The sequence below is a fragment of the Oncorhynchus tshawytscha genome, linkage group LG01 (assembly GCF_018296145.1).
Source record: "Oncorhynchus tshawytscha isolate Ot180627B linkage group LG01, Otsh_v2.0, whole genome shotgun sequence".
Taxonomy (NCBI): domain Eukaryota; kingdom Metazoa; phylum Chordata; class Actinopteri; order Salmoniformes; family Salmonidae; genus Oncorhynchus; species Oncorhynchus tshawytscha.
Genome location: NC_056429.1, coordinates 49,864,770 through 49,889,438, shown reverse-complemented (window position 1 = coordinate 49,889,438; position 24,669 = coordinate 49,864,770). Strand labels below are relative to the sequence as shown.

Genomic DNA, 24,669 nt, shown 5'->3' with positions numbered 1-24,669 from the left:
ATCAGCTTTTTTTGGTCCTCCAAAAATCGGCATCAGCGTTAAAATCATAATCGGTATGTTGGAGACATATCTCCCTCACTAAATTTAAGCATCAGCTGTCAGAGCAGCTTACCGATCGCTGCAGCTGTTCACAGCCCATCTAACCAACTACCTACCTCCTCCCCATATGTTTTTCTGCTCTTTTGCACACCAGTATTTCTACTTCCACATCCTCATCTGCACATATCACTCCAGTGTAAATTGCTAAATTGTAATTACTTTGCCACTATTGGCCTATTTATTGCCTTACCTCCTTACTTCATTTGCACACACTGTATACAGCTTTTTTGTGTTATTAACTGTACGTTTGTTTATCCCATGTGTAACTGTTGTTGTTTGGGTCACACTGCTTTGCTTTATCTTGGCCAGGTCGCAGTTGTAAATGAGAACTTGTTCTCAACTGGCCTACCTGGTTAAATAAAGGTGAAATAAAATGTAAAAAAGTAAAATAAAGTCTTGGGTAGAAATTACAAATGTATCCGATATCGAGACAAGACCCAGGCGCTCAAAACGTGGTCTCTAGACCGGACTCCAGTACTACAACACTGGAATCAGGAATGAGGGGCAGCGTTGGGCACACGTCGAGATATAATAAGCAACTAATTCCCAAACATTGAGCAATATGACATTTAATCGATTACAAATGACATGACCCTCCCCTGGACTAGATTTTAAAAATGTAAAAAAAATACTCCCTGATTGAAATATGAAAAGCATGACCCTCCCCCATTTTCCTCCAGGTGACAATTGTGTAAATTTTGACGCTCCCTAAGAACATTTTAAACATGAATTTATAATAAAAACACATGTCTTTTTCCACATTAACAGTGTGCAGCTCTCTCTTTTCTATCAATAACTCTGTAATAATAATTGGATTTATATTGCGCTTTCCCCAATATTCAAATCCCTTTTCATTGTATGGAGGGGAACTCTCCACATAATAATCAAGTAATGACATCAAGCTGAACCTCCAGGAAACAGGATTCTGCGATTGTGTAATTCAATGCCTAATCAACTATTATGAATACAAAGCTGTATGAAACCTCACATCTTACAATGCCTAAGGGATTTGATGATCACCTATATACCTTTTTATTTAGTCATTGTGTAAACATGACCTCACTTTTAGAAATTACTACAAAAATCCATTGATTAGCTTCCAATTTACACCGTATTCCAGGGTAGTCCAACCCTGTTCCTTGACAGCTACCCTCCTGTAGTTTTTCAACCGAACCCCAGTTGTAATTTACCTGATTCAGTTTATAAACCAGCTCATTATTAGCATCAGGTGAGCTAGATTAGGGTTGGAGGGAAGACCTACAGGATGGTAGCTCTCCAGGAACAATGTAAGAGAGCATCTGAACTATTCCTTATATAGTACACTATTTTGGGGTCAGGCTCAATAGGAGCAGGAGTACCTGCTACCCAAAGGGGCTGAGGACAGCTGTCCAGCAGCCATACAGGGAGTTCAGGTGTGTATGTGCTTGTCGTCACTACAGGGTGTTCTTGGCTATAGCGTTCAGAGAGCGGACTTTGCTCACGTCTGCCACCTTCAGGCCATACTCGGGAGCTGTCAGCGAGGCGCCCATGTTCACACAGGAGTTTCTGCAGGGGAGAGCAGACAGAACTAATAAATTAAGTACTAATTTAATTTATGTAGCGCTTTTAACTAAAAGCATTGTCACAAGTGCTTTATGGGTAAATGGGCTTGCTTTATGGCAAGGACTCACCTGAACTTCATGGCAGAGTCCTTACTGGAGCGAGCAGAACAATGGAACTCCAGAACCCCAGAACTTTCTAGAATCCTCTGGAGATTCCGCTCTGTAATACCCCCTCCTAGAACAGACACACACATTAAAAAAGATAAGAACATTAGGTACATTGTTACTGCAGACTTGTATGCAGTATCCAGTGATAATCAGCTGAAAAGGGGAATTCACTTGACTTAAACGAATGTAGGGAACTTACCAGGCATAATGGTTATTCTCCCTTTAGCCTGTTGGATGAAAAGACAGGATTGGTGAAAAAGTAGCAAAGGACAGATCAGAAAACATGTAAGGGGACAGAGGGGCAAGACAGCTGACATGATACGTTGGATGAATAAGGTGTGAAATTAGTTTTGAAACCTATTTCTTCAAAGGTGAATGGGAGGACATTAGGCGAGAAAGTCTCTTCAGACTATTGAGGTGCACCCTGTGTGTATGGTGGTTTGGGGTTGTTTTGGAACTGGGTAGGAGGAGTAAGTTTTAGGATTGGATCCCTGCCTATTGTTCCAGACTCACCTGTTCCACCAGGCGTTTGATGAGAGGCAGTCCCTCCAGAGCTGAACAGTCACATCCGCTGGTCAGAACACGCTCAAACCCCAAAGACACCAGCGTCTCCAAGGTAACCATGGGGTCGTGCACCATGTCAAAGGCTAAAACACAGCAATAAAGGGTCAGGGTTGGGGTCAATTTCTTTCATGCGTCAGTTTGTCTTAACATAAATGTCACCAAGACCAGACCAAACAGTCATGAAACCATAGGAAGCTGTTTTACCTCTGTGAAAAGTAACAGGTAGAGGACGAGAAACAGCTGGTGGAGAGGGAATGAAGGAATAAATTGGATTAAATTATAATCCGCATCACTGACAGTTTGTCGATTTTCAAACCCTCGCTTAAGGATCCCAGGAATCTCAGATGGCAGGGCCAAGACTCTGTGCCCACTTAAATTGCATGAATTCACGCACACTCCTACCTAGCAATTCCATACAGAGTTCAGCGTCTACTCTCCCATCCTCAGTCAGAGCTCCCAGCACCAGTCCATCTGCCCCATGACTCCTCACCAGCTCAATGTCCTTTTTCATCACCTCCACCTCACGGTCCGAGTACAGGAAATCCCCCCCGCGTGGACGGATCATGGTATAGACCGGGATTCGCACATACTGCTTCACCACCTGCAGCAGACCTGGGCCAAACCAAGTGATGGAGAGAAAGAGAGGTTACAACACAAAAGTGAAGACAAATGTGCCTTTTCATTACCATGTGAAAACACCACCTTCATACAACATAAAGCACTTTGAGACTGTGAAAAGCGCTACATGAACGCAATCTTTTATGCCATCCGTTGACAGACACCCATAAACATGAATTGAGATCTGTATGGGTTTACCCATATACAGGCTGTGGGTCTCACCCTCACCTATACTGGGCGTGATTCCTCCTTCTAGCAGACTAGAACACAGCTCCAGCCGACCAGCACCTGTGGGTTACAAACATACACCAAGTATTTATTTTGATTTAACTAAGAAAGTCAGTTAAGAACAAATTCTTATTTACAATGACGGCCTACTCCGGACAACGCTGGGCCAATTGTGCGCCGCCCTATGGGACTCACAATCATGTGATGCAGCCTGGATTCGAACCAGGTACTGCAGTGATGCCTCTTGCACTGAAATGAAGTGTCTTAGACCACTGTGTCACTCGGGAGCAGATTGGTGTAGGGTCTAAACTAGGCAAGTCAGTTAAGCACAAATTCTTGGTTACAATGACGACCCACGGTGTGTAGTGATGATCAACTACATACCTCGCCCACCAAGTTAAGCCACGCGAGAACTGGGTTCAATAGGGTCTGTCTTCAGACATGTGTGCTAGCTAGCTAGCGTTGTACATTCTAGCAAGTACACACTACCTAGCTAGCTAGCTATTTGCATTACATCAATACATGCCGCACCCACTAGCATTACGTCACTAGAAGCATTACATGTACACTAGCTAGTACTAGCGTATATTAGCTAGCGTGCATGTAATGACGTAATGCTAGTGGGTGCGGCATGTAGTGACGTAATGCTAATGGAAGTTGTACTCCTACAAGTACCCTCAATGACAGTGAGTGCCACTATAACCTTCAACCTGGCATTTCTACTTTCCACAACCCGAGTCGTGTTGACAACCTTACCAATGAAAGCTATGAAGTTAACTTTAGTCACTATCAAAGCACATTCATAATTGCAAACCATGCCAGGACCAGCAGAAGCACCAGCCCCGACAGTAGGTACACTTAGTACAGGAGCAGCCATGGAAGCTCCATCGGTCCGCACTGTAGTTCCACCAATCTGTCTTTGTCTCTGCATATGATACATCATGACTGATGATATATCTCAACCTCTCTGCACCTGGTATCCACCGAATACTGCACTATGTTCCCCTCCACAATTACAACACTTAACCTTCACATTGGTCCCACACTTGGCACATATTTTCTTTCCTTTACACGGATCAGCTACATGTCCCATTCTTTGACATTTAAAACACTGCAATGGGAATGGCGACAAATTCTCTGACATTAAAACTAAGGAATCCTATCTGTACTTGTCCAGGCAAAACCTCAAACCTCAGCAGCACTGATACGCTTTCACATCTTTGACCTGCTTTCCTACTGATCAACCTTTTGGCCTCAATCACTGCCTCCCTTCACATCAATATAATCTATGGACATAGATATTGGAACCCCAGTGATCACTCCCTCAACCTAGCATAAGCACCAGGGACATGGCTTTTTAATCTTCTCTTTTTTTATTGGCACGATCTTCCCTTGCTGAGCCGGACTGCCACAAAATATTATCAATCTATCTTTTCCAACGAACCGGGCTAGTTTGACTTCACCTCTCTCTACAACATTGGTTAGTTGGATATGGTGTAAATGAGGCCCTGTGGTCTCACCAAACACCATCACCACTTTCCACTCCAACACATTATTACTCTTGCTTCCTACCTTGGCCTTCTTTATGATATCTTTTAAATTTGATTTGATATCTCTTCTTCCTTGACCCTCATCCTCCCGCTCCATATCATCAGAACTGACACCCATATTGTTCACATTCCAGCACAGCTGTTGCTTCTCCAACCTTTCCTCCATTTCGTCCACAGTACTGGCTGCCATTTCCAACCCAAGCGTGTTGTCAAGACCTTTCTCACACTCAAACAAGGGCCAACGTTATGTTTTTGATGAGGTAAAGAACATTTAAACGGTTTTCAGCGTCACAAGTCTACTCCTCTTCGGCAAGCACACAGCCAACCCTAATCTAATGCACCTGATTCTAATAATTAGCTGGTTGATAAACTGAATCAGGTTAGTTACAGCTGGGATTGGATTAAAAACCTACAGGAGGGTAGCTCTCCAGGAACAGTATGGCAGAGTCCTGGTCTAAAGTCAACTTCACTTAGGGGAGGTTAGTTTACACTACCATTACAGCAGCATAGCCTACCTCCCCTCTCGGCGTTGATGGCAGACTCCACACTGTCCACACACACCTCCATCAAAAAGCCCTCTGCCATCCTACGCACACACGGAGAGAAATATTGTTTCCATGAAATGCCAGACTGGTGTAACGTTACTCAAAATCAATGTCGACAAATACCAAACTTTTAGGCTATTTCAAGTTTCGACTTCCGTGTTCACCTACCCGTCAGCCAAATATTTGTATTACTAGCTCCTTGTTCTGTGTGCGCGTCAACTCTCCACCGTTTCAGCCTTCACTTGTTGTCAAGAACCAACCCTTCATTCGGCCATCGGTCGCGCTCATCTATTTTGCCCTATCTGTGATCGATTAATCGTCCTGGTGAAACGTCAATCATAGAAAGAGTTGATTGAATATGGGTTTTTAATCCACAAGTATCAATTTATACATGTATGTTTGTGATATTAAAAATGTTTTAAAAAGTACAACTGTAAAATGTTATATGTATAGCCTCGATGTGACGTCAGAGGTCAGAGTTGAATTGCATGTCTCTGTTAGGAAACACTTACGGTTGTGTAACGTTTTTTTTTATCGATGCCCAGTCTTCCTACCGCTGTTGCGTGAGAGGACCATTTTAAATAAGGATGCTGCTTCCTTCGTTACGGACGTTGGTGTCGTGTGGCTGTCGAAATGCTGGGAGAGGATTTCAGCAGAGCAATGTAAGTGGAGGAAATGGGCTAGCTAGCAAGCTGCTAACGTTATCATGACTGACTAACCTGCATCATGTCGGAAAGTGGTTTTCATGTCTTGCTGTTTTCAAGGCAACTTGGAACTCGGGGAAAAAAGGTCAAAACATGACGTCAGTGGTTGAATGACCGTTCAAAACTATTGTTCCCAGTCGGACCTGGTTTTTCCACGCAGTTCCCAGTTGTCTTGAACGCTACTATTTTTCTGACATTTGAGATTCTTAAAATAAAGTGGTGATCCAAACGGACCTAAAACAGGGAATATTTACTGGGATGTAATGTCAGGAATTGTGAAACACCTTAGCCAAATACATATACTCAGTGTATCTAAACTTCCTTCATATGAAGTAAATGCTATAACCACCAATATTTAGCTAAGTGGATGGGTCACCATTGTCTAGACATGTACACATGTTCATGAAATACAGTAGATGGCTGTAATCACCCCCAGACACACCTGGCTAACTTGATGGGCCATGTAATCATCTGGTGAAGTCGAGTCTTTTGTTTAGACATGTAGCTAGTTAAACAATGACCGGCATAATCCCACCTCATACCACTACCAATACAAACATAGCTGTAGTATGAATCTGCAGGCTAAACTAATCACGCAACGGATTCTATGCCGTAACTCATGAAATTGCCCCCAGCCTTCCTACGAAAGGAATTTTCACTTACCGCATCCTATAGAGATCCAATTAAAACTAGAGGGGTTATGTCATAAACCCTCAAAGTTCCATAATGGGGTGAAAATGGTAGCCATCTCGGTCAGGGAGAAATCCAAAACCAGTCTAATTGGAATGAATGGCAGTAGAGGCATCCCACCTAGAAAAAAAATGTTGTAAAGACAAACGTTCAATCTATGCTCAGTTTTGGTTGACAGTGAAAGTTAAAAGGACACAATTTTCAGGTCGTTGTTTCAATGACTTGAAAACGATTTAATTTCAATGTACTAGTTGCCTATACGCATGGACACAGTATTTAAAAAAATGATTCTATGAACAATTTTATTAACAATCATGCATCACTTCAGTATTTACACAGTATTTTTTTTACAACATTGTTTTTATTCCACTGCTAAAGCAGCATAGCTCAAATCATCATACCTACTCATATTTCAAACATCCACAGTATTTTTCCATGCCTCACTATTAACTTAATTATTGCCAATACATATTAAGAAAGGGGTTTCCATTTGGACTTAAAATGTCCATTTCATGTAATATTTAGTCATTATTATTTATGCAACCAACTGATAATTGTTTTGTTCACTTATATTGTTTACCAAAACAAGTTGGACAGTGCATCCAATTCTTGCTCTTTTAATCAATGGCAACAACGTATTGCAAAATCAATGAACTGACCAATCCAACCGACTGTTGCAAAACAAATGAACAAATATGTGCAAAAACAACACATCTTGGTCCATCTTAGTATGAGGAACAGGGGCCTCCCGAGTGGTACAGTGGTCTAAGGCACTGCATCGCAGTGTTGAGGCATCACTACAGCCTGGGGTGTTACAGCCGGCTGTGACCGGGAGTTCCATAGGGCGGCGTACAATTGGCCCAGCGTCGTCTCAATGAGGGGAGGGTTTGGACGGAGTGCTTTACTTTGCTCATCGTGCTCTAGCGACTCCTTGTGGTGGGCCGGGCGCCTGCTTGCTGACTTCGGTTGTCAGTGTTTCCTCCGACACATTGGCTTGCTTCCGGGTTAAACGAGCGGGTGTTAAGAAGCAGCACGGCTTGGCGGGTCATGTTTCGGAGGACGCATGACTCGACCTTGCAGGGATGAGACAAGATCACATTTTGATATCACGAAATTGGGGAGAAAAAGGGGGTAAAAAAATTGTCTGGTATGTACTGAGTGTACAAAACATTTGGAACACCTTCCTAATATTGAGTTGTACCCGCTTTTGCCCTCAGAACAGCCTCAATTTGTCGGGTCATGGACTCTACAAGGTGTCAAAAGCCTTCCACAGGCCCATGTTGACACCAATGCTTCCCACAGTTGTCAAGTTGGCTGGATGTCCTTTGGATGGTGGACCATTCTTGATACACATGGTCAACTGTTGAGTGTGAAAAACCAAGCAGTTTTGCAGTTCTTGACACACTCAAACCGGTGCGCCTGGCACCAACTACCATACCCCGTTCGAAGGCACTTAACTTTTGTCTTAGCCATTCACTCTCTGAATGGCACACAAACACAAACTTTAACCTGTCTCCTCTCCTTCAGCTACACTGATTTAAAAAATAATAATTTTAAAGTGGGTTTTAACAGGTGACGTCAATAAGGGATCATAGCTTTCACCTCGTCAGTCTGTCATTGAAAGAGCAGGAATTTCCTAATGTTTTGTACACTCAGTGTATAGCTGAAGGTCTACCATCCCTCTCTTCCATAACAACAGCGGACTCCTCATTTGCGGCAATGGCTGGCGAAGAGAAGCCAGCACTCCATCACAGCAGAGGCAGGAGCCAACACAGCTCCAGCTACAGTTCCCAACGCGGCCACCAATCGGATCCTCGGCCGATGGCTGTTGGGCTGCAGTGGACTGGTGGTCGGGGCAGTGGTGTTGGGAGGTGTCACAAGGTAACACAGCAACACATCATGGAAGTGAAACAATGTATTATGTACTGTAGCTGTAACCACATTGGTTGGATCTTCAGTGTTCAAGAATGGGTCTACTTCTTATTGATCCTGCAGGATAAATGCCTTACTTGGAGTTGCAAGACCTAGCTAGTTAGCTGTAATGTTTTGTATTTTATTGTTTTGTATTGTTTTGTATTTTATTGAGAGATACTCTTTGTGTGTGTTCTCCCCATCCAGGCTGACGGAGTCAGGGCTCTCAATGGTAGACTGGCACCTGGTGAGAGAGATGAAGCCTCCTCAGACTCGGGCCGAGTGGGAGGCTGAGTTTGCCAAGTACCGGCAGTTCCCAGAGTTCAAAATGTGAGTGCCTGGCCTGTATGTATCTGTCTTGATAGTTAGGCTACCTCAAAGTCTACATCAACAGAACATGTATAATTATGTTTGAAAGGGATACTGGGAGATTCTCCTGTTTTTCTACATTGTGTTTGATGAACTCGTGGATACAATTTTTTTGTCTCTGCGTGCAATATGAAGGAAGTTAGCAATGACTGGAAGTCTACAGGTACGCTAGCATTCTTCCTCTGACTTCCTTCATACTGCACACTGAGACATGCAAATGGTATCCACAAGTTCATCTGACTGGTTATGTGGGAAAATTTAGAATCTTGCAGTATCCATTTAAGAACCTGTTTCTGACCTTTCTAAGATACTCGACAGTGGTGTGAAAATGCTCAATTTATACTTGCCTTAAAAAAATAAGTCCTCCAAATGTCCTTAAAATGCTAACGGAATTAACTATCTCAAACCATAGCGTTAGTTTTAATTTCACCTGGGAATCGCTCTAAAATAGCAAGCCTTTCTGTCAAATAAGCTTGTTGCAAACTACTTAACTTTTGACTACTCATCTCATTGTTGACTCACTGTCCACTCTGTTTTTCTCCAGAATGAACCATGACATGACTCTACCAGAGTTTAAGTTCATCTTCTACATGGAGTGGGGCCACAGGATGTGGGGCAGGCTGGTAGGGCTGGCCTATGTCCTCCCCACGATCTACTTCTGGAAGAAAGGCTACTTCAACAGATCTATGAAGGGACGTGCACTGGGACTCTGTGGATTTGTGTTCTTTCAGGTAAGAGAGTACAGATGGGATGAGAGGGGGGGGGGCACTGGGAAGGGATGCGCACTGAGACTCTAGATTTTGTCATCTTCCAGGTATGGAGGAGGGTTGGAGGATGAAGTAATGGAGAGGGAGAAAAAGAAAGTGAGAGCGAGCACACAACAGTTCAACAGTTGGGGATGTATATAGTCCTCTTGATACAGCTGCATGTCAACAGTAGGCTGCTAATGATGTGATAATAGTCAGTTCACCAATGTCAACAAGGCATGTTGAATGAATGGTAGCCTAATAGTCAGACCTAACTTGATGGATTAGGTCAGGTCAGGGATGGAGACAATGACGTAATAAATGAAGGAGATGATGGAGCTCTGAAACGAGCTCATATAGACCTAGTTCAGTTGCTTCATATTCCAAATAACCTACAGTACGCTAGACTACAAGATGGTATCCAGTAATTTAATTAGACTGTTTATTTTCACTAGACTATCCACATAAAGACACCTATTAATTAGAATAATCATTACCCCTAAATGTTACCTATGAAAGAAAGTGTCATTGGGACCACCTTCATTTCATGAAATACCAAACACAAGGCTTTTGCTATAATTGAATGCTGACCACCTCCGGACCTCCTCCCTACCCAACCTTATGCTTACATCAGCACCACCTTGTCTGAAAATCCTAGGGAGAGCCCTGATTGTACATTTAAATGTGTTTCTAGTTAGCTACTGAAGAGCAGCCAATTACCAAGTACCCATAACTCTATAGCCTACCATTCCTACCGAGGCAGTCTTCTGCCAACATCATTATTAGGCAAAAAAAGGTGCATTTGCCCATGACTTGAACAGTGTGAGTGTCGCTCGCGCAGTTGTGGGGAGCAGCCACGATGCTGAAGTGGTACTCATACAAATTATTCAAGGTTGGCAGGTCTGGATTTGCCTCTTCCAGATGATACAGTACACAAATGTTCTGGGACTGTCTGAGAACCTAAGCTGTACATGGCTTCTACGGTCTTAAGTTGTCTAAAATGGTTTCCCCATGTCTTTCCATTCCCCTCTTGTAGGGCCTCCTGGGCTGGTACATGGTGAAGAGTGGTCTGGAAGAGAAACCAGAGTCCTATGATGTCCCCCGAGTCAGTCAGTATCGCTTGTCTGCTCACCTAGGGTCAGCTCTGCTACTCTACTGTGCTAGTCTATGGACCGGACTCACACTGATGGTCGAGCCGCACAAGGTACTGAAACACGCACACACGCGAAAGCTCAAACTTTGCATATTAATCATGTTTTGAATCTGTGTCCCCTCCCTCTACTCCTAGTTGGCTAATACTAAGCGTCTGAACCAGCTGAGGAGGTTTGCTAAGGGCACTGTAGGATTGGTCTTCCTCACCGCACTCTCAGGTAATTGTGTGTGCTGTGTGTGCCAAAGTGGCGGTTGTATCAGGTTTGGATGTGGATTGTGTATATACAATGCCTTCGGAAAGTATTCAGACCCCTTGACGTTTTCCACATTTTGTTAGGCCTTATTCTAAAATGTATTTTTATTTTATTTTAATTCTCATCAATCTACACACACTACCCCATAATGACAAAGCAAATCTGGATTTTATACATTTTTGCTCATAAAAAAAAGGAAATATTACATTGAAGTATTCAGACCCTTTACTCAGTACTTTGTTGAAGCACCTTTGGCAGCGATTACATCCTCAAGTCTTCTTCGGTATGACGCTACAAGCCTGGCACACCTGTATTTGGGGAGTTTCTCCCAGTCTTCTCCACAGATCCTATCAAGCTCTGTCAGGTTGGATGGGGAGTGTTGCTGCACAGCTATTTTGAGGTCTCTCCAGAGATATTCGATCAGGTTTAAGTCCTGGCTCTGGCTGGGCCACTCAAGGACATTCAGAGACTTATCCCAAAGCCACTCCTGCGTTGTCTTGGCTGTGTGCTTAGGGTTGTTATCCTGTTGGAAGGTGAACCTTCACTCCAGTCTGAGGTCCTGAGAGCTCTGGAGCAGGTTTTCATCAAGGATCTCTGTACTTTGCTCCGTTCATCTTTGCCTCGATCCTGACTAGTCTCTCAGGCCATGCCGCTGAAAAACATCCCTACAACATGATTCTGCCACCACCATGCTTCACCTTAGGGACGGTGCCAGGTTTTCTCCAGATGTGACGTTTGGCATTCAGACCAAAGAGTTCAATCTTGGTTTTGTCAGACCAGAGAATCTTGTTTCTCATGGTCATTGTAAATATAGTGTTTGGCCAATATTCCGTTAGGCCAATTTACCATAAAGGCCTGATTTTATGGAGTGCTGCAGAAATGGTTGTCCTTCTGGAAGGTACTCCCATCTCCACAGAGGACCTCTAGAACTCTGTCAGAGTGACCATCGGGTTCTTGGTCACCTTCCTGACCAAGGACCTTCTCCCCGGATTGCTCAGTTTGGCCTGGCGGCCAGCTCTTGGAAGAGTCTTGGTGGTTCCAAACTTCTTCCATTTAAGAATGATGGACACCACTGTCTCATAACTCTACAGACAATTCCTTTGACCTCATTGGCTTGGTTTTTGCTCTGACATGCACTGTCAGCTGTGGGACCTTTTATATAGACAGGTGAATATGCCTTTCCAAATCATGTTCCATCATTTGAATTGACCACAGGTGGACTCCAATCAAGATGTAGAAACATCTCAAGGATGATCAATGGAAACAAGATGCTTTGTCATTATGGGATATTGTGTGTAGATTGCTGAGGATTTTTATGCATCTAATACATTTTAGAATAAGGCTGTAACGTAACAAAATATGGCAAGAGTCAAGGCTGTGATGAGACCAGTATCGCAATATTTTTTTTCCACAGGAAAAATAAATAAATGAACGTGACTCTGGATGACAACAGGGCGGCAGGTAGCCTAGCATTGGGTCAGTAACCAATAGGTCGCTGGTTCGAATCCTCAAGCCGACTAGTTGAAAAATCTGTTGTTGTGCCCTTGCTTCTGTAAGTCACTCTGGATAAGAGCATCTGCTAAATGACAAAACATTTAAATGTAAACATAATGATGTTTCCAACATTAGGGCTGTTTTCCTAAAGACTTTAAATTTGCTTCATATTTTGTTTCCTTGCCACGATACAAATGCGTATCGCCATGCTGGTATCGTCTCGTCCCAAGTTTTGTTTCCTTGCCACAATACTGGTATCATCCCAGCCATAATAACCCTAACATGACTGAAGATGGTGTGTGTCTGTGTTACAGGTGCGTTTGTAGCAGGGCTGGATGCTGGGTTGGTGTATAACTCGTTCCCTCTGATGGGAGACAGATGGATCCCTGATGACCTCCTGGCCTTTTCTCCAACACTCAAGAACTTCTTTGAGAACCCCACCACTGTTCAATTTGACCATCGAGTTTTGGTACATAACGCACACAGCCTCGTTTTATTAATGTTATTTATGTAGGTGATTGATTTCGCACTTCACACATTTTTCAAAACAACGCGGCTTACGCTCATGCATGCATACATTTTCGTATGGATTACACCCAGCGGCAATCGAATTTACAATCCTGGCATTGCATGCGCCGTGCTCTACCACCTGAGCCACAGATGACCACTAAACAGTAACTGTTACTCCCTGCCTCTCCCTCCAGGCAATCTCGTCTCTGACGGCCATCACAGGTCTCTATATGTTCTCCAGGAGGATGATGCTACCTAGGAGAGCTAAGATAGCCATATCCTGCCTTACAGCTATGGCCTATGCGCAGGTACACACAATACGTCATACACCAATGCTTTCTTTTACACTGATGCTTTTGAGGGTCCTTTTGAAAATCAGTATGTACAATGGGTGTTAATTTGTCCCTGTGTTTCCATCCTCAGGTTGCCCTGGGCATCAGTACCCTGCTTCTTTACGTGCCCACTCCCCTAGCAGCGACCCACCAGTCAGGCTCTGTCGCCCTGCTCTCATTGGCCATCTGGGTCCTGGCAGAGCTCAGGAAGGTGGCCAAGTAGATGCCCACTTTGCCATAACTCGATCAGGCCTCCAGAGACAAACCAGTCCAAGGGGGGAAAAAAATAAAGAATATTGACAAGATGCTCCAGGAAGAAAGAGAGGAGAGAATCATTCTATAAAACAATGGATTGGGTCTTTTGATACTATGTCGGGGAACTTCTGTTGCAAAGCTGCAAGCTCCTTCCACCGGTTTGAAGTTATATCATAACATTAGAATTCAGTTATATAAAGGTTGTTTTGATTGATGCAATGGAAAGAATGTTCAAGCTTATTTCACTACATTTTCCCCCAGCAGTGCAGTGGTTGGGCCAGGAGGTGAGTCGCCTGTAGTTTAGAAATCTCACTGAAAGGCATTACTGTAGCTGACGATAGATTACATTTCAATGTCACTAGATAGCGACTATTAATAAACTGAAATTGAGTTGAGCAGTGTAGAATTTTAGCAACCAGGAAATTAGCGATTTACACTAGATGACACGGCCACAAATTCAGAACAGCTTTCCAAGTTTGAAAACAGATTTGACTCCGGCAGGAGAAATCAATAGGTGAATATCACAGCCGATTACAACACTGGCGGGTAAGTAATACTGTGAAACACTGATTCCACTGTTTTGTGGCAGACATATTACAGACATTTTCATAAATTATATTGCAAAAATTCTGAAAAGAAATCCTATGTTGGCACATTTGAATGCCTTCAGAAAGTATTTATACACCTTGACTTATTCCACATTGTTGTTACAGCCTGAATTTCAAGAAATAAAAAAACTCATCCATCTATAGTGCATTCGGAAAGTATTCAGACCCCTTCACCTTTTCCACATTTTGTTACGTTACAGCCTTATTCTAAAATTGATAACGTTTTTTTTTTTATTACTCTTCACACTACCCCATAATGATAAGCAAAAACCAGTTTAGAAATGTTTGCAAATATATATATATATATATAAAAATGATCATATTAACATAAGTATTCAGACCCTTTACTCTACTTTGTTGAAGCACCTGTTTTCATTTTGTCATTATGGGGCATTGTGTGTAGATGGGTGAGAATTATTATTTTTTGATTTCAGGCTGGAACGCAAAAGTCAACTGATCATTTAAGGCTTGCATACAATAATTACATAATACTAACGGGTACATAGGAAGTGTGTGTGTGCCTTTTGCTTCTGAAAAGGACAGGACATGAATGCTTTTGACTCAGTTGTTTCTCATCCTTTGACTTCTGTCTGTTTCTGCTGATCAATGCACTGCCTCTTGATTTTTCTGTATTTTCATACTGAGGTGAATATTAATGCTTGCGGTACCACAGATCTAGGATCAGTTACCCAACCCCCCAATCCTTACCTGAACGATTGAGGTATACCGGCATATCTGAGCCAGGATCAGTGACTGGAGGGCAATCGTTGTATGTTAAATAATGTATTATATATTGGTTTAGGACACTTGTGTTGGGTATGTGTGTGATGGAATCTTGAGTTTGTTTTGTTACTAGAGATGTCTTGTCTTTAAAGGCAATGTTAAACCATCTCAGTATTTTCAGAGCTTCATAACTCTACACTCTTAGCTGTTTCCTTCTCAATGGACACCGTTTAGGAATAGGCTGTAGTTATGTAGTGAAAGCCAGGCAAACTGCGAATGAAGCAAAATGATCACTTAAAACCCCTTCACACAAGAAGATGCATAGCAATGTGATTTTTATTCTCTGTACAAAATATACACATCTTAAATATGCAATGCAACAATTGAGGCTAGCCAACTTACTAGACACAGTCAGTAACAATGGGTTAGTAGGTATCCTTGCTTTATGACAGTACATGCGAGTATAGACAGGTTTCACTGGTGGTCAGTTCAGGAAATCCCCTACGGCACCTGCAAGGGGGCAATCAGAGCCAGACCACTCCCCTGCCTCCCCAAAAAAGAGATGTGAAAACGTTCAATTGGATAAAATGGAAATGTAAAGAAATCAGAAGTTACAAATACTGTATTGGTGTTGGAAGAAAGTGCAGGTTATTACAACAAGGGTGTTAACCGATTAATAATACACTCTTGGTGGAAGTTGGCCTTAACCAGAGTTCTAGGGTCAGTTATCCTTCTCAATCCTAATCATAATCAGTATGTGACTAGGAAAATTGGAGTCTGGTCCAGGGTTTTAGGGGCAACTTTTATCTACTCCCAGGAGTAGGTAAAAGGGGTAAAATATGGACATTATTGCTTATGCCACTGTTGTCGTTTTATTGACCCACCTGATGGCATATTATAATTTTTGGGGGGTTGAAAGTGAAGTAATTAATGTAATTTAATGAAAGACACAGGAAGTAGTTGATGGATACAGGTAGTGTTATCTTACAAAAGATCAGCATTCTATTCAGAACCACGAGGTAGGCGTTCCACCACATTTCAAACAAGCCTTTTTTTTAACACCCAGTAGGAAACGGCATCAAGTTTGCAAAGAATTGGGAAACTACTATTCAATCGACAAATCTTCACTCTCTCACGATGTACACACAAAAACACTCCTACTCTCCTTTCCTCTCCTTCTCCTCTCGTCCCTCTCTCTCACATTTCACAAATGTGTCTATTTATACCCTGATATAACTGAGGGTGGCTTTAAATACTTTAGTTGGTGTGCCTGACTCTTTGGTGTCAGTGGGGGGGGGGAAGGCTGGAAACATTACTGCTGTCTTCATGCCCACCTACCCACGCACACATGTAGACATGTAACAAGAGGCTTAATTTGGATTCTGAATAAGATTCAATTGTTCTTGACATGTTGCTGGTCTTTCATGGTCGATCTAAACAGAAATGCTTTCAGTTTCAACTGTATGATAAGTATAATGCAAAATAATCAGTGTTACAGTTTTGAACTTCAATTCCCACAATTCACTGCATCAGTTAGTCACCTGTAAATAAAGAAAGGGGTCTTCGGGAGCCTAGATGGTCCAACCAGCATGTTCATCAATATAGCGCCACAGACTGTTTAGTAGTTCTTGACCACAGGGTTATTGGAAGAGGTACAACAGTCAGCATACACCTACAGCTAAGGTAACAGGTATAAAGGCCAGAGGGTAAGTTAGTGTTAGTACGAAGGAGGTCTCGTATGGGGTTGAAATCTTAATGGGTTCCTACCGGAGACGGGAATGCCAGTACAGCCTCTCACACGCACGCAAATACGTACACACGCATGCACAATCGCACATACACAGAGCGAGGCACCTGTGGGTGACTCTAGGACCAGCAGACAGACAACAGACAGGCTGTAGTATTTCTGTAAATATATATAGGTTATTATTAAAGACATCATCATGCGATATTAAAATCAGTTCCTTATTGAAAACAACTATGTCTCTTCTGTTCGTGAAGAGTGTGTCTCATCCTTCAGATCCTCAGTCCCTTCTGTTCTGTTGTCCCTTTTCCAGGTGTCCACTAAGTGGCGCTAGTTACCTCTCTATTAATGTCAGAAGTGTCAGGAGTCAACCTGCTCTGGTAGAAGTTGGCATCCACAGATCTAGGATCCGCTGAACCACTCCTGACCGTAACCTTAACCATTAGTGGGGCTAAAACTGACCTTAGATCAGTGAGTAGGGGGATTTAATCCTATGTTGAGTCCAGCCAACAGGCTACAGCAGCTTTCTCAGAAACAGGAGTGTTAAATAATAAAATGGTTAATGAAACAAGTGTATTCAATGAGGAAAATCGCCTCGAACGTTGCAGATTGACAAATAGAGCTGACACAATTGACTCCTTATTACAAACGACTGGCAATCATATCTGTTCTGCACAACACATTTCTATCTGAACATTCTATAAAGGTCCACATTCCTGAACAGGTCCTTGGTGTGGGTGTGGGTCAGAGTCTATGAGCCAGCCCTTCTCTTCTCTGTGTCTCTGGACGAGATGAAAGGTTGGATAAGAGGAGGGGCCTTCTTTTGGCTTGGAGTGGGTGCGGAGAGAAAGGAGTTAGAAGGAGGTGTCAGGATTTGGGGGTGGGGGGTGGGGGGGCTGAGGGTCAATGTCCAAGCCCCTCTCAGAGCCCCCCCACAACACACACATGCACGCGCACAAACACACAAATGCAGGCGCACACTCACACCTCCCCTGTTCTTCAGCCCCTTTTCTATGTCAGAGGCTCCTAGATGACGTTGTCAAACAGCTGCATGGACTGCATGATGTTCTCATCCTGAAGAGAGTGAGAGGGATGGAGAGAGAAGGAGAGATAGAAATCTTAGTTAAAGAGAGACAGCAAGGACAGCAAGCTTCCAGAGGCACAATGAAACCCTGTTTGTTTCAGCTTCTTGTTCTTTCTCATGGGAGTCTGACTCCCTAAAACAGACGACAGTAGAGGTGACCCTCAAGAGTAGTCTCTCTTTCTCGTCGGAGTGCATGCTGGGAGTGAGTCGGAAGCAGGCGCGAATAATGGAATTATTTTCACTATATTGGGTAGTTGAGTTGTTTTATATTGTCTCACTATCACTAAGCACATATAGGGGTGGTGGGATTGTTGAGGTTGGTTCTCTCCAGGGTGCAACCAGTGTGAGAGGCTGGTTGTAATGGCCACTCGTGGAGGTTTAGAGTTTGAAAAACTTTGTTGGGGGCATGGGGTGAATATTCCAGTTGCGGCAGGGTGTTCGGTGGAAGAATGTAGTTTAGCAGTGGGCGCTATCATTGGGTATGATAGCATAAAATCAGCCTCAAGGATGAATAGCGCTGTAGTAATACTCTTAGATTCCATTTAAAAGGTCAATACGATAGTTGAGAGTTAACATATACTTTCTAACGTGCCCCCATTTGTTAGAGATTAAGTGTTGGAGCGAGAGTTCTCATCATGGACAACTTGTATCTATAATAAAGAATCTTATTTTTGTATGCAAATCTCCTTTGCTGAAACATATATCTCATAGGAAACAAGTACACATGATTGTAAAGAAGGATACCGACGAACTGAATTGACCGTTTTAGTTTCAAGATTGATGGGTTTGATTATGTGTTCTACGCTTCTACTGAATCAATGAAATGCTTTGGTTGTGGAAGAGACATCTGGTGGGTAATTGTCAAGAGAACTAGCGTGCAGAGCCTGGTAGTAGCTCTAGCGCTGGTGCTGCTGAAGCACCACTGAGAAGGGATGAACAGGCTAAGGGTTCAGGAGAAGGGAGAAGGTGGGCAGTTGAGGTAGAGCAGGGAAAAGGGGGGGGCGCAGTAGGTGAGACTGCGATTGAGGTCGCTTAGGGGGTGCTGGAGAATTAAATGGGAGTTCAAGAGGAGAGTGAAACAATGGAAAATGAAGCAGCTTTCAAAGTACCAAGGAATAAGAGGAAGACTTTAAGGGGTGATGAAGGTTCTAATTCTAAGAGGAAGGTAGAGATTGATAAATCTAGTGAGGCATCTGATGCATCACAACAAAATAGCGAGAGAAAGGGAGTGGAAGGGAGGTATTGGATTGAAAAAGTATGTCAATTTCTGAATTTGGCAAAAGGGAATAAATATATGCAGGATTAACGTTATAATGTAACAGATTTGTTTTTCCTGAAAGTGAATTGTTTATTGAATCAGCAAAGTTTCTGATATAAAAAATAAAGGAGGGGGTTTGTCAAGCCCAGAAATTGCTAGACTAAAGAAAGTGGTCACGAGAGTGACAAGTTAGGTAAATTCTAAAGGAAATTAAATAGTTCAGTTGCAGCCTTAACGTTGTATTTTTTTCCAGCCATGAGCAGTTAAGATTCATTCTTTAAACGTAAATGGGGCAAGAGACGTAAAAAAGATCCGTAGTGTATGATTTAATAAAGTGAAAGGGAAGTTTTCTACAATGAAATTTAATGAAAACATCATGAAAATGAAAACATCACTATGTGTCTGATGTACATGCCCCATAGTGGCAGTTGAGAGGGTATGTTTTTTAGAGACATTATCAAATACCATTGAGAAATGTAGTACAGAGGATTATTTATTTCTTGCTGGGGATTTTAACTGCACAGTCAGTGATTTAGATATAAATCACAAAGAACCTCATAGCCTCAAGGACTTTTTTAAAAGGCCTTTTTGTAACACATTAACTATGTGATATTTGGCGGAGTCAAAATGGAGGCACGAGACAGTACACATGGACCAATGTGAGAGAGAACACCATCTCTCTGGCCAGGTTAGATAGGTTTTATTGTTTTGAGCATCAATCTCAGGTCTGTAAATCAAGTGTTATAACCCCAGTGCGATTTTCTGATCATTGTTTAATAACTAAGGTGGTGTATATTAACGCTGTAAAACCCAAAAGCACATACTGGCATTTTAATATAACTTTATTGAGTGATGCTCACTACAGGAAATGTTGTAGTTTTTTCTGGGAGAGGTGGAGGTGGAGGTCTCAAAATGACAGTTTTGTATCCCTTCAACAGTGGTGGGATACAGGGAAAAATCCAGATTCAACAATTATGTAATCAGTACACAATGAATGTCACCAGAAATATCACCAGATCAATAAACGCCCAACGTTAGTTGAGACCACGGGAGATCGAGGCCATACTCAAGGCACTCAAGAGGGAAAAAGCCGCATTGGCAGACCTGCTGGGTATCAGAGCACAGGTGAGAATACATGTGAGAATTGGTGAGAATACATGTTCAGGGAATCTCTGAAATGGATGCCTCATCCAAATTTTTCTTTGGTTTAGAGATTGACGAAGAATGGACAAAGAAGAATTATTCATTGCCTCAAATCAGCTGTTGGACAGGAGCTCACTAGCACTAGTGAAATTATAAAAGAGAGCAGTAAGAGTTCTAATGCTGAGCTCTACAAGTGTGAGTACAAAGAGGATAAAACATGTGGCTGCAGAAGCTCAGGTCGAACTAGAGCAACCATTGTCTTTGCAGAAGCAATACACTGCATTAAAAGGCATGGAATATGAAAGGGTATTGATGGGCTTCCCGTTGACTTTTTTAAGTCTTTTGGGCTGTGTTGGGAGAGGATTGGCTAGCAGTAACGATAGTTTGACCAGAGGGTTACTACCGATAAGATGCAGAAGGGCTGTCCTCACCCTACTGCCATAAAAGGGTGACCCTAGGGAAGTGAAGAACTGGAGGCCGGTGGCTTTATTGTGCACTGATTATAAGATCCTGTCCAAGGCTTTGTCCAACAGGCTGAGGGAGGTGATGGGGCAAATCATACATACGGACCAGTCCTACTGTGTTCCCGGCAGGCAGATAGGGGATAACATATCCCTGATTCAGGATTTTTTTGGACATCTCTAGGGCTATTGGATTAGATACTGGTCTAATTTCAATTGATCAGGAAAATACATTTTGTGGCTTTTGGTTTAGGCTCTGATTTTATTGCCATTATCAGGGTGATATATGGTGACATTGAAAGTGTATTGGTTTGAATGCCCCTTTTAAAGTGTGTAGAGGAATGAGGCAGGGGTGTTTGTTGTCCGGAATGTTGAATGCCATCGCTATAGAGCCACTACTAAATAGCATTAGAAGTCGCATTGAAGGGGGGCACCTTTCAGAGGATATTCCTCCTATTCGTCTCTCAGCCTATGCTGATGATGTATTTATTTAGGTGAAAGGTCAAGCAGAGGTGGATAGTTTGAGTCTCATGGTTGATCGGTTTAAGGGAATATCCTTGGCAAAGGTAAATTGGGGAAAAAGTTGTGCTTTACAAAAGTTGTGCTTTACCTGGGATGGCAGGTAGCCTAGTGGTTAGAGCGTTGGGCCAGTAACCGAAATGTTGGTGGATTGAATCCCTGAGCTGACAAGGTAAAATTCTGTTGTTCTGCCCATTGAACAAGGCAGTTAACCCACTATTCCTAGGCTGTCATTGTAAATAACAATTTGTTCTTAACGGACTTGCCTAGTTTAAAAAAAAAAAAAGGTTAAATAAAAATAATAATAATTACAGATCGGGAAATGGTTTGGAGGGATCATGGCTTTGCCAGGGGGGTTGGAATGGTGTAGGGGAGGTTTTAAGTATCTTAGGGGATGAGGGGACAATGGAAAAAAATTGGAAGGGGTGCACAGGGGTGCACTGTGGCATCGGTTGTCATGATTAGAGCCATGGTCTGGCCTTCTGGCCAAGATACAGGCAATTATTGTAGAGATAAATATCATTGGGTTCCACAAAGTGTTTTGTATTTGTCAAAAGAGGAGGGGGGACAAGGTCTTGTACATCTTGCTAGTAAAGGCTGCTGCTTTCCGGTTTCAGTTTATTCAAAGATTGCTTTATGGACCGAAAAATGTGGTTTGGAGAGGGGTGGTAGGCCTGGTATTACAGAAGGTAGGGGGATTAGATTTAAAGAAGGATTTATATTTGGTTGATAGTAGTCAGATTTCTAGGGAGAGACTCACTCCGTTTAACAGAGGCCTTCTTAGGGTTTGGAGCATAATGAAGGTGTCCAGACGCACTCCAGTGGAGTCAGTGCATTGAATGCTGGAGGAACCTCTGGTGTATTATGGGGCAAGATTGTATTGTACAACTGAAGCTGTTCCACATTTCTCCAAGATTCTGGTGAAGGGCAAAATCATCACCCTAAAGCAGTTAATGGACATTGCTGGGCCCACCTTAATGGATGGAGGATGGGTGGCTGAATATTTGGGGGTGAGGTCGGATAGGATTGTCGGACAACTGCTGGATGCTGCAGGAAGGCTCTGTCAGCAGAAGAGTGGATTATGCGCAAGAGTCACAAGAAACAGGCACAAGATGAAGACGCCCATTTTCCAAGTTACACCTAATATCCCAGAGTCAGACACAAAGGTTTAATTACTGGATTTGAGAGGATTGGAAGAGGTGGGTTTGGATGAGGTGAATGGGAAGGAGTTATATAGGGGGTGTGTCAAGGTATAAAATAAAGATACATTGGAAAATAGAAAAGACACTCCTTGGAGGCTAAAACTGGGCCTTGATGACAAGGTAAAGCCAGCATGGAGAGCCACCGGTACAAAAGGGTACTGGTGATATGCAATAGAGGTTTTGCATGGCATCATTGCAGTTGATGCTTTTGTATCTCTCATTAATTCAGATGATGGAGATGGATGTCCTTTTTGTAATATAAGATAAACACTTTTCACTGTTTTATGGAGAGGTTAAAACCTATTTTGAAATACTAGAGCCTTTGTTCACAGCTATAGCAGAGATTTTCAACAACACTTTTTATTTTGCGGTTTCGATACAGTAAGCAACAGAAAAGAAAATGTCAACTGTTAGGAAAAGTAGGAAATATAAAATAGACAAGGGATATGGTAAGGATGTAAAATGTGTTTTTAAAGGATTAATAAAAGCGAGAATAAAAGTGGATTTTATTCTCGGCTGTAAAAGATCTCCGATTGTTTGAGGCGAAGTGGACTTATGAAGAAGCAGTATGTTTTGTGGAGGAGGGGAAAACATTTTTTTGTTGATGAAATAAGTTGAATGTAAAATATTTACATTTTTTAATTTTATTTATTTGTTTTTTATATGTTTAATTAAGATGACACATTGTTGTGTAATTTCTGAAAAGGCAGTGTGCCAATATTTGTGTTAATACTTGGGTATAAAATACAGTCTCCCTTCCTCCTTAAATAACTTTAAATAAAAACACACAACCTACCTTTTGGCATGACTCGATGAACTCATCAATAGTGACCACCCCATCATTATTACGATCCATTTTCTAGAAGGGAGAAAGGGGAGGTAAAATAGGTCAAATGTCAATCAGTGCCTGCCTGTGGGGCAGTTTGAGGGCTAAGTGCCTTGCTCAAGGGCTTTGATAAACAGAAAGTGTCTGTTGACCTGGAAGAAGCTCTCCACATGTTCTCTGGGCGCCTCGTCCTGCATACAGGGATATGTGTACTTCCCCATCATATCATAGATAGACTTCATTATATCCATCATCTCCTACAGAGAGGGAGAGAGAAAGCGAGAGAGAGAGATGACACAGGGTATACTTCCACAGTACAAGATCTGTCAATCAGTCTCCAATCTGAGATTGATGGTCAATTTAAGAACTGTCCATTTTAGAATAGACTTTAGATTTGTGTCTGATTTCTCTATTGAGGCTTATGTCAAATGTAAGTGATTTGCTTATTTTTTTAAACATTTTTAAAAGTATAGATATCATACAGTGTAGTTGAGTAAACCTGGGAACATTATGCTGCTTTAAAATTTGATAAACTTGTTATCCCATTTAGGAGACAACTTGGAGAAAATTCCCATTGCAATAATTTTGCTAGGACTCTAGGAGTTGTTTTAATGGGGAGGGCAACACTGAACATTTATTAACCGCATGTTGATTTCATCATGGAAGGCAAAAACAGGCTGAATTTGCCGGGTGTCTTTTCAAACAGCTTTGACACTAAATGGGCATTATCTTCATTTTCACAATTTCAAAGTATTATTCCAACCTCATAGTGTGGAAATATATTTAAAACACAGGAAAATCACATTTTTGTGAGTCAGCATGGTATTGTCCTCCAGAAAGTAGTCTCTTTACTTAAACCCAGCTAAATTATCGTTAATGCCGTTTTTGGTGTGCATATCTATGATAAAAAAAAAAAAATTATCAAGTCAAACAAAAGTGTCCATTGCGTGAAGTTTAAAATGCATTCTGTCATTACTAAATGTGTAATGTGATATATTTTAACATTTTACAGAAAAAAACTAAAACATTTGATAAATAAAATATTAAATCAGTTGTCTCCCTTAAATGAAGGGGATGATGCAATCTTTGCAAGAGGGAGGGAATCTGAATTTATTGGTCCTCAACTCGTGGCTCAGTCATTTGATTAGGGTAAGAGAAGTTAGCCGTGAGTTAGCCTGTTAGCCAGGTTAGTTGTGAAGGATTCGTTGACATAGATATTTACCTAGCTAAAAGGTGAACAACTTTCGTATGACCGGTTATCTCGAGTTGAACTCAGAGTTGACCAAAGTTACCTCGCTAACTCCTCAAAACTGCTTCATAGGATACCCCTCAGGGAAGCCCCCATTCTGCTATAGACAGAAGCCTGTAACA

The 24,669-nt window shown here is 42.2% G+C and overlaps 3 protein-coding genes across 5 annotated transcripts in view; 1 reads left to right on the top strand and 2 right to left on the bottom strand.

Moving 5' to 3' along the window:
- Positions 1-812: 812 nt before the first annotated feature.
- cutc (cutC copper transporter homolog (E. coli)) lies at positions 813-5,956 on the bottom strand. 2 transcript variants are annotated; one of them, XM_024423774.2, is made up of 10 exons: positions 5,826-5,956; positions 5,482-5,634; positions 5,284-5,354; positions 3,219-3,278; positions 2,775-2,984; positions 2,577-2,612; positions 2,322-2,455; positions 2,008-2,035; positions 1,770-1,875; positions 813-1,644 (listed from the first exon to the last, which is right to left on the bottom strand). In XM_024423774.2, exons 3-10 carry the CDS (start codon positions 5,351-5,353, stop codon positions 1,533-1,535), a joined length of 756 nt encoding a protein of 251 aa, XP_024279542.1. In that variant the 5' UTR covers position 5,354; positions 5,482-5,634; positions 5,826-5,956; the 3' UTR covers positions 813-1,532. The 2 variants fall into 2 exon arrangements, with proteins under 2 accessions (XP_024279542.1, XP_024279551.1); XM_024423783.2 differs by lacking the exon at positions 2,577-2,612.
- Positions 5,837-14,385, top strand: LOC112252495 (cytochrome c oxidase assembly protein COX15 homolog). The gene is made up of 9 exons (XM_024423760.2): positions 5,837-5,975; positions 8,407-8,588; positions 8,826-8,948; positions 9,532-9,718; positions 10,770-10,937; positions 11,022-11,103; positions 12,948-13,102; positions 13,338-13,451; positions 13,567-14,385. Exons 1-9 carry the CDS (start codon positions 5,901-5,903, stop codon positions 13,696-13,698), a joined length of 1,218 nt encoding a protein of 405 aa, XP_024279528.1. The 5' UTR covers positions 5,837-5,900; the 3' UTR covers positions 13,699-14,385.
- Positions 14,386-14,938: 553 nt separating this feature from the next.
- Positions 14,939-24,669, bottom strand: part of LOC112252485 (Kv channel-interacting protein 2) — an 83,335-nt gene continuing 73,604 nt past the window's right edge. For both annotated transcript variants that reach the window (XM_024423739.2, XM_042322503.1), the window contains exons 6-8: positions 23,451-23,555; positions 23,269-23,331; positions 14,939-17,879 (exon numbers count right to left, since the gene is read on the bottom strand). In XM_024423739.2, the coding sequence (XP_024279507.1) occupies positions 17,832-17,879; positions 23,269-23,331; positions 23,451-23,555 (216 nt within the window). In that variant the 3' untranslated portion in view covers positions 14,939-17,831. The remainder of the gene's footprint in view (positions 17,880-23,268; positions 23,332-23,450; positions 23,556-24,669) is intronic.